The sequence below is a fragment of the Triticum aestivum genome, chromosome 2A (assembly GCF_018294505.1).
Source record: "Triticum aestivum cultivar Chinese Spring chromosome 2A, IWGSC CS RefSeq v2.1, whole genome shotgun sequence".
NCBI lineage: Eukaryota > Viridiplantae > Streptophyta > Magnoliopsida > Poales > Poaceae > Triticum > Triticum aestivum.
In genome coordinates, this window is record NC_057797.1 from 193183679 (window position 1) to 193193712 (window position 10034).

Consider the following 10034-nt stretch of genomic DNA (forward strand, 5'->3'; position numbering starts at 1 on the left):
CTTTTGATTGGTCTGTTGTTTAGCTTCAAGAGTGGACTGCTGCTAGTGCGACACAAAGCAGCTACACAGATCATAGTGTAGATATAATGAGAAAACCATAAGCATCAGGAGTAAAATCAGCAAAGTGGAACTTGCTGGAATATATGTGCTAGTATTGCCGGTACGGCTAGAAAGGCTTCAGATACCAGCTCTCTTCAACTTAAGGTGCGGTACTATTAATATCAGTGTAACTCTCAAAGGAGACACAACTCCCCGCATTTCCTTGCTAATCTTATAGGATTCAAGTGGGCAGGCCACTACAATTCCTATTCCCATGTTTACAAAATCCTATGAATCAAAGAGGCCCGAAGAGTTCAAAGTGTCCATCACAACCGACCATATAGACCTCTACACTACAAATGTCCCTGCTCATCTTCACTAAAAGGAACATACTATACTACTATCACACTCCCTCCGTTCCAAAATATAAGTCTTTGTAGAGATTTCCACTATGTATCACATACAGATGTATATAGATACATTTTAGAGTGTAGATTCACTCATTTTGCTCCATATGTAGTCCATGGTGGAATCTATACAAAGACTTGTATTTAGCAACGGAGAGAGTACTTATTAAAGAAGAACGGAAGATGAACATGCTAAAGAAGAGCAAGCAGATTTTGGATAATAAAATGTTCGTTGCGCAGTGCCCACACATGATGAACCGGAGTGCATTAAGAATGCAACTCCCTGTTGTCTCTCTATATGTGGTGCACGTGCTTTTCAAAAGTAAAGTAGGAACATTAGCTGAACAATTAAACGTTATCTATTTTAGTAATATCAGCATCATATCAGATTCATATTTGAGCAACAAGTTTTGAATTATGAGTGGCACGTTGTTTAGCTTGATGGATTCAGGTGCAGTGCTAAGCAGCTACGATGATGGTACTGAATATAAAGGCTTGTCTGCATGCAATTCGCGTGACTTTTGTCATTTGGGTCAGTCGACCATTTCAGGCGGTTGGATGAAGATCCTACGTCTCCTAACCCTTCTTCTTCCTTGTCTCTAATTCTTCCCATACAGAACACCGCACGGTTGAAATCCACAAGGATTCTTCCCTAAAGGGGTCTTGATCCACAAGACGAAAGGTAGAAGGAGCAAAGCTCACAAATATCTCACATATACTTTGCTAACCCTAACATATGGTCTAGGTACAAAATATATAGGCTTGGGGAGGTAGGAGACGAAGTGGATGCGAAGTGGAGGCCCAACAGCAATCTCAGCCGCTCATCCTGTAGGGCCCATGTGCACGGGGGTCCCGTGCGCACTATACACGCCCATGCGCATGTGGTGCTATAGCCGTAGCTCCCTGTGTAGCCCATGGGCACGGGGTCTCGGGGGCCCGTGCGCACGGGGTCGCCTGGGACCTTCTGTCTAGATTCTTGTGGACTCCTTCCTCCTTGGCGACTTGGGGCGCTTCTCCTTGGACTTGGTGATGCTCCTTAGCTACTTGGAAGTGTTCCTCTTTGTACCTAAGTACACACAATACATTTTGATGAGGTAACACCCAAGTCTCGTTTGTGTTCATAGGCATGTCAGGTAGGAAAGAGTTCACCTTGGTTTATATTGCGCGTGCTCTAGCTCTTGTCATGTGCTTGATGTGTTTGTGTAGAATCCATGGGGATGATGGAAGGATGCTCCGCATCATCTCCCCCCCTTTGGGAGAGATCCGTCCACTGATCGTGGTCTTTATCACCATGGTACTTGGCCAAGTCTTTGACGTTGAAGATGTCGCTTATGTTATACTTGTCTCGTGGGATGTCAATTTTGCAAGCGTTGTCGTTGTAGCGTGCTAGCACCTTGAAGGGTCTGTCGACTCATGGTAGTAGCTTTGACTTGCACTCGTTGGGGAAACGGTCCTTGCAAAGATGAAGCCATACGCGATCTCCTGGTTGGAACACCATTGGTATCTTGTTGATGTTGAGCCTGGTGGCGATGCAGTGTACTTGCACTACTAGGGAAAACCTTATACATAGAGACTTATCAGTAGCGCGGTTTAAAAGGAGACACTACTGCTAATTAGTAGTAGCGAGGGGTATAAAACCCGCGCTACTACTAAGTTGATAGTAGTAGCGAGGGGTATAAACCCATGCTGCTACTAAGTGGTCTCCACCATGCCCCCGGGACAGGCCATAGTAGTAGCGAGGGGTATAAAACCTACACTACTAATAAGTGTGTAGCTATAGCGCTGGTAAAACACCCACGCTATTACTAAGCGTGTCCACTACTGCACCATCCACCCCGGCCCGATCCATTCCCACCCCACCACTCTCTCTCTCATCCTTAAAAAAACTCTCTCACGAACTCACCTGCTCCTCTCCCCACAATCTCCTCGCCGCCGCCACCACCCATGCAGGCCAGTTTCGGCAAGCACCGGCTGCGCGCAACACTCCCCCAAGCTCCCACCTTCCTCCGCTCCGATCCCCATGGAAGCCACCGCCGCCGCCTCCCTCGCGCGGACCCTTGCCTCCTCGCCGCTCCCCTCGCGGCTTCCGCCGTAGCCGCGTGCGCATGTCCGTGGCGCCGGAGTGGCAGAGGAGGGGCAGGGTGGTGCTCGCCGCGGCGGCCTCGACTGGCAACTACGTGGTGCCGTTGGATGCCGCGCCATTGGGGATCACGCGTCCGCTCGTCGAGATCCTGCGCGACCTCAACAAGCGCGTCCCGGAGACCACCGTGCTCCCCGCCGCGCCTCCGCCTCCGCTTCCGACCTCAACAAGCGTTGGTGATTAGCATAGTTGGGCGGGCAAGCTCTGCCGCTGCCGCCGGAGGCTCCAGCTCCTGCGAGTGTACGTTGCACGGGAAGGGGGAGTGCGCCTTGAACGAGTCCGACGACGGGAGGGCCCAGCAGCTGTCGATGCAGAATGAGCGGGCCGTCCATGACGTGCTGGCGAGCTGGGGCGGCCGAAGTGACGTGGCCACTTCGCTATGGCAGGACGCCTACCACGCCAGTCTGTCTCGCCTCTGGTGATGAAGTGCTCGGCTCCAGTAGCGTCAGACTGGTAAGAAGTCACCGTCATCCTAGAAATTTGCCTCTCATCCCCTGATGGTTTGTGCCAGTTCGACGAGTTTGAAGTCAAGTTCATCGGCAGGGGCCTCCTTGTGGTCACGAGGTGTTTGTGGAAATGCCACAATGCTGCTGCACGTGTGTTGCAGTCAAAGAGGGGAGAGTGTAAGTATTGCCAAATGTTTATTTCCATTAGTCTAGCGTTGCACCTTCACATGTGAGCAAGTAGGCGATGCCTAATCAGTCCATGAAATTATCCCTAAAGTTCTATGCATGTTGCCTAAGTTTCTAGTAATGACTGTAAATCGTCCATACTTGGTTCTAGGAGGCAGTAATCACCAAATTAGTGGTGAAATACCAATAAAAGAACCAGCAGATCCTGGGTATTAGCCAATCCTTGCTGTGTACATCAGGACCAAAATTAGGAGTCGGAGGTAGCTAGAACTTTCTAAACTTTTCCCTTCAGGATGGCAAGGCGTTGACAGAGGTAGTCTCCAATGAGGCAAACTTACGGCGGCTCAGCTCGCGCGATAGACCTAAAAAAGCTTTATCTGCCTGCTTGACCAACCAACATGCCGGTTTATGTTTTGTTTCATTTTTTATCCTTGTCTCCTTTGTGGTGTTGTAGGCCTTGGCGGGTTCTTCCCAATCCTTAGCACAAAATGTCACACATTTTGACGCGTGATTGAGAAAAAGGTTGCCTGTGTCGTGCCTCTCTGCTCCGATTCCCAATTTCTGTGTCGTGCTAGCTCGAGATCCAGTCGAATGCCTGTGCCGTCGGAGAGACATATGTATGAGGGGCTTGTTAACCATGAAATCCTGGCCGATCCACCAACCATAGGCACACGGATTCTCCCACTGATCGTAACCTCATGCATTCTCCACTCCTCATTACTGATGGATTTCCATTCCTCTGTCTGTCAGGTACCATACCAACCGGATGCTCAGCTTCTACGCCCCCAGTGAGCCTCCCCCATTTGCTGATTCTAAAACTGCTCAAGTATGGTTTGTGATCCGAGTGGGTCGATTGATTTGATGTTAATTTGTTTGCTTCACTCTAAAAAGCACGGACACGGGGACGGAAGGACGGGGATACGCATACGGGGATACGGGATACGGCATTTTCCAAAAACAGCCATTCGGGGATACGGTGAGTATATATAAAATAAAATAAAAATATGACATATAATATAGAATTAAGACAGAAAATTAAAGAAAAAGAGTTGAGAATAGAGAATATTGCTCCATTTGGTGGCTCTTTTATCAAGTGCTTGATTGATCCTCGTCCCCCATGTCATTGCAAGTTGCATCTTGCAGAACACATCAAACAGCAAAGAAGATTAGAAAAATAGAAGACATAACCAGAAGACAATATGAACACATCAAAAGAGTAAAGACTTTTGCTTTGCTCACCCAATTTGCAATGCCATTTGGCTCCCAATTGCAGCACCAGGACCCAGACGCCCTTCACTCTCACCCACGGATGATTGGCTACCGGCTGTGCCGCTCGCAGATGCCATGGTTTGGTACCTATCAGGCCAACAACAAGCAATCAATTCCTATCAAGAACAGCAGCAGCCATCAGCACAAGCAAAGAGCAGAAAGCAGCAAGCATCAGATCCAATAACTTAGTGCAAGCAAACAGCAGTAGAGCACCAAGCAGCAAGCAGCAAGCATTTGAAGATTAAAAGTGGAGGAGTTGAAGAAGAATGAGGAGAGGATGCAGCTGGGTTACCTGCGGCTCCGAGGAGAGGCTGCTGCTGCTGGTGGTGCTGGAGGGGACGGTCGCCGGTCGAATCCCGGCGCGGCGGCGGCGGTGGCGGCGAGTCCAGGCGGTGGGGGCGAGTCCAGGAGGTGGCGGCGCCGTCTGTGCAACATGGGAGGCAGGGAGGGAGCGCCTCTTCATTATGTCGTGACCCTGCAAAATAGGGTTTCTTGATGGGCCGAGGCTGTATTTTTGGGCCAGGCCGTATCCCTAACGTGTCCCCGCGTATCCCAGCGTATCCCAATCGTTTTTTCATTTTTTTTAATTCGAATTTCGGGGATACTCCAAAATTCGCGTATCCCGGCGTATCCCGCCGTATCCCCGTATCCCGGCGTATCAGGACGGCAGTTTGGCGATTCCTGGCGTGTCCGTGCTTTTTAGGCTTCACTCTGTTTATTTATGGCTGCTACTTGTTCTGAGTCGTGCATCTACACTTGGTGTGACTGTTGTGTACATGATTCCAAGCATGCTGTAGTTTAGCATGGATTGATATCTCGTATTGGAGAGTTCAAGGGCACATAGGCAGTGTGCTTGTATATCTAATCTGACGAGTTGATTTCACCTATAGTGCTTCTACTTGAAATGTGATGATCCACATGCTAAATATTTGCTCTTTATGGAATTCTTGGATTTTGCCCTGTTTCTGGTTAAGATAATATGATAAATGCAGCCTTTTCAGATCACCGAAGACTTCTCGACAAGTTGGTGTTGTATGGCCTGGTTGAGCTCAAGGTTAACGGAGACAACAATTGTCAGGTCTACCTACCGAATTTAGTTTTATGTTTACTTTTTGAGAATAGTATATTTAGTATCATTAGTACAGACCTGCTCTACAAGTACTTATCTCTTTCTGTATCTTCCTTTTAAGCAGTTTCGGGCATTGTCTGATCCATTTTACCGAACTCCTGAACACCATAGATTTGTGTGGCAACAGGTGGTCAATCAGGTTAGTATTGTGAATTAAGGCATTCCATCCCCTCTCATAGAAAATTCAGTGTTATTTTAACACTGACCCCCTTGCATAAACATCGTAGCAGCACAGCCGTATGTACAAGAAGCAGAGCGCATCAGTTCATGCTCGAGCCCCGAAGAAGGTAGCAACGTTTGGGTTTTCCTCAAGGATGCCAGACACTATTTAAAGTATGTTAAATGCAAACTATGTTGTTGATTTATGATAATTATTTATTTACCTAGTGGATCCCCAATTGTATATCTGTCCCTATCAATGCAAATGCTGAGCCATGTTCCACTTTTACTACTCTACATTATATTTTCACTGCGTGAAGGGGTTAGTATGCTCCTTGTCTTTTTCAATGATTGTCTTTTTCATCGACATGCACCGCATTATTTTTCCGTGTCATTCTTCTGAAGTTTCTGAACCACTGTTGGTAATACTGCAGGGTTCTAGTGGCGATGCCGACGGTCGTCGAGAGGTTCGTGGACTGGACGGTGTCGTGTCTGCCGATGTACGGAGAGGCGAAGCTACTGCTCATCATCTACCTCTGGTAGCCCAGCACACGGGTAAGCAGTCGGTCAGACAACCCGAGCCCGAGAGATGATCCACATTTCAGATAGACCTGATTCGTTATGTGGCCAATTCTGAATCTGAATCTTAATGGTCTTCGGATTTCAGGGTGCGGGGCACATGTACGATGGCTTCCTCCATCCGCTGGTGTCGTGGCACGAGGCTGACATCGACCGGGGCCTACTTGAGCTGAGGGCTAGTGCGAGGGACGTGACGGCGTCACAACTCAAGGCGGCGGCTGCCATCGGTCAAGTGTGGCTCGTCAAGGCTGCCCGCTATGTTTCGTCGCAGCTGCAGGCCGCGAGATCAGGCCGGGAAGGCGCCACACATTGAGGAGTGAGCCAATTTTTGGATCGGACCATAACAACGTGTCTCAGTCTCTGACGTCTAGAAGTAGTGGTAAATTTTTGAATTTGCATGGCAAGGACCACTTACGTAGGTAGCTGACACGCACAATACTATGTTTACACTCTTACTTATGTAAAAGATATGAATTATACATGAGTTGCCTCTACAATGAGGAACTGTGATAGTAGATACGACAATTGTGTGATAGAATGGAATTGATTGATTTTATTTTTTTAATTTCTAATACGTTAGTAGTAGCGTGGGAAAAAACTGCTCGCTACTAGTACTTAGGATACTAGTAGCGTTGGTATTGTAGACATGATACTACTATTCGTTAGTAGTAGTGCGGGTATGAAATAGTAGTAGCGTGGGTGGCACACGCTACTAGTAACAAAGTTAGTAGTAGCGCGGGTTTAATGCACGCTACTACTAACTATTAGCTGTAGCGCGATACTAGTAGCGCGGATACCCGCGTTGCTAGTAGCCTTTTTCCTAGTAGTGTTGACGCTCGATCGTTGCCCTTGTATCTTCATGCATCTTCTTGAGAAAACTTGCCCTTGCACTTGCATCCATGTTTGCGCATTCTTGGAGTGGAAGAGGTAGAATGTCCAATGGGGACAATGGGTTGAATCCGTAGACAACCTCGAAGGGGGACTTGCCGGTAGTAGTGTGTCAAGCTCAATTGTAGGCGTACTCGGTGATGGGTAAGCACTCCTCCCACTCCTTGATGTTCTTCTTTATCAACACGCGTAGGAGCATAGATAGCGTCGGGTTGGTGACTTCCATTTGGCCATCGGTTTGGGGATGATAGGCCGTGGATAAAAGAATCTTGATGTCGAGCTTGGCACATATGGTCTTCCAAAATTAGCTTAAGAACTTGACGTCCCGGTCCGACACAATGGTCCTTGGTACTCCATGCAACCTCAAGATTTCCCTACAAAAAGATTAACAATATGTGAAGCATCGTCTATCTTATTGCATGGGATGAAATGTGCCATTTTGGAGAATCGGTCCATAACAACAAATACATAATTCTTTCCATTTGTAGTCCTAGGCAAACCAATCACGAAATCAATACTAATATCTTCCCATGTTTGATAGGGAATTGGAAGTGGCATATTTAATCCATGAGATTGAGCTTTGGACTTAGCTTTGCGGCATGTAGAGCATTTGTTGGTGAACGTGCCACGTTGCGGAACATCTTTGACCAAAAGTAATTGAAGGAGAGTGTGGCGAAGGTCTTTTCATGCCCGAAATGTCCCATAAGTCCACCTCCGTGAGCCTCTTGCAAAAGTAACAAACGAGGAGAAGACTCGGGTATACAAAGTTGTTAGCACGCATAAGGTAGCCATCCTTGAGATAATAGTTCTCCCAACAAGTGTGAGTAAGACATTTGCATATGGAAGTGCAAAGGAAGGATCATTTGCATAAAGATCTTTAATATGCTCAAAGCCAATAACATTTAGCTCAAGTTGAGTAACAAGCATGCATATGTAGGAAAGAGCATCCGCCACAACATTTTCTTTGCCCTTAATGTACTTGATCACATAAGGAAAAGACTCAATAGATTCACTCCATTTAGCATGCCGTTTATTCAACTTAGTTTGACCTTTAAGGTACTTTACTGTCATTTTCTGCTTGTGGGCCAAATTCAGCCCGTCGTTACAGTCGGCCCGTTTGTGGACCGTTAGTCTGTTGGGCCATTTTCCTAGCATCACCAAATATGGCCTATTAACGGCCCGTTATGGTCAGCCCATAAAATGTACGATTTCCATTAAAGGCCCGTCTATGGCCCATTAAAGGCACGTACAAGACCCATAAAGGATCCTATGAGACGTAGAAGGCCCATGGATCCTACAAGACGTAGAAGGCCCATGGATCCTATGAGACGTAGAAGGCCCATGGATCCGACGGCCCGTGAAGGGCCATGGTCGGGCGAGTTGGCCCCCGTTTGAACGATATAGCATATTCAAAGAATTATCCTACTCAATACTATCACCTCTAAAAGCATACACTATACAACAAAGAGATCAAGGCATAGAAAGGTAGAATAATCCTACACTATACAATAAAGAAATTACAGCCGATTATACCCACTGGGCATTATGGTTCGACATAGGTGATAATAAAGCATACACAAACAACAAATTACATACACTGGGCAAATACAGCTCATACATCATGAACACGCATCAACTTAACTCAATTTGAACTATAATCTCTTCAAAAAATAGGATTGGCCGGATTCAGATAGCACAAATTTCAGTCTGCAAAATATCCAATTCCTTCATGGTTACGTCAGTGTCTTGTTTCATTTTTTTGACTCCTGCATCTAATACCTGCATGTCCAGTCTCAACTTGTTGATTATACGTTGACAATCATGTACACGTTGTCTTGCCACCTCTAGTTGATGCTCGAGAACATCAGCACATTCCAATTCCAATCCATAATCATTCAGTAACGCCATGCCGCGCTGCTCGCAGATCTTTGTGTTGATGTCACTTCATCCTGAAATGTTTCTGTAAGTACACATGACTAGGGCAAAAATATAGTTACAACAGTGATGCGAACAAGCCACTATTTTGTACTACATGGCAAAACAAGACTAACAATAATGTTACACGTCACTTTCAAAAAAAAATGTTACACGTCATGAAGCATAAGCAGGTGGTATTTTAAAAATTATAAAAAAGATAGTCTGTGCGGCCTGCATACAGAAATCCCTCTTAGCTCACCAGAGGAGCATGATGTTGGGACCCAATCGAAAACACAGACAAGTTACAAATTTAGACAACACATTGCGTACAAGTAAGCAAGCAGTTGGCCATTCTGTGCCTCAATTAAAGTCTTAGGGAGCATAATGAACAGCAGAGGGTTTCATACAAACATACTACAGCAGGCAAAACTATGCAATCATTAGCGTAGTATAAACTAGATTGTGAGCCTCATGCAATAATAGTTGGTTAATAGACTTCAAAGCTGCAGGCACACTTCGGCAGAGTAATTAAATGGTAAGGCCTTTAATTATGTCAACTAATAGTGATACAAGTACCGAACATCAGGCATGATTATTTGGGCATCTCATTAACTGAGGACAAATAAAGCAATTGAAAAGAGAAAATTAACTATGCCTGAAACAAACAAGGAATTGAACTGTTGAGTTGCATACAGTGACTTACCTTAGCAGGTTGAAGAGGCTCAGCGCAGCTCCTACTTCTCTTGCAAGGCTCCTTCCTAACATCTTGTACTTGGAAATCCTCAATCTTATCTTCATTGCACCCTCTCTACAAGGTGACACAAACTAGTTACTCGTCTCCTTGGAAGATAAATATGCATACTTTCCAGTCTGTA

At 46.2% G+C, this 10034-nt stretch overlaps 1 protein-coding gene across 9 annotated transcripts; it reads left to right on the plus strand.

Moving 5' to 3' along the window:
* The first annotated feature begins 2679 nt into the window (after positions 1-2679).
* LOC123188292 (uncharacterized) lies at positions 2680-6892 on the plus strand. 9 transcript variants are annotated; one of them, XM_044600340.1, is made up of 8 exons: positions 2781-3039; positions 3130-3209; positions 3969-4006; positions 5480-5565; positions 5681-5755; positions 5844-5903; positions 6210-6330; positions 6443-6892. In XM_044600340.1, the coding sequence occupies exons 1-8, from the start codon at positions 2902-2904 to the stop codon at positions 6499-6501; spliced, it is 657 nt and encodes a 218-aa protein (XP_044456275.1). In that variant the 5' UTR covers positions 2781-2901; the 3' UTR covers positions 6502-6892. The 9 variants fall into 9 exon arrangements, 6 of the variants coding, with proteins under 6 accessions (XP_044456279.1, XP_044456280.1, XP_044456275.1 ...); XM_044600341.1 differs by having other exon boundaries at positions 5847-5903; XM_044600342.1 differs by having other exon boundaries at positions 5489-5565.
* Positions 6893-10034: the final 3142 nt, after the last annotated feature.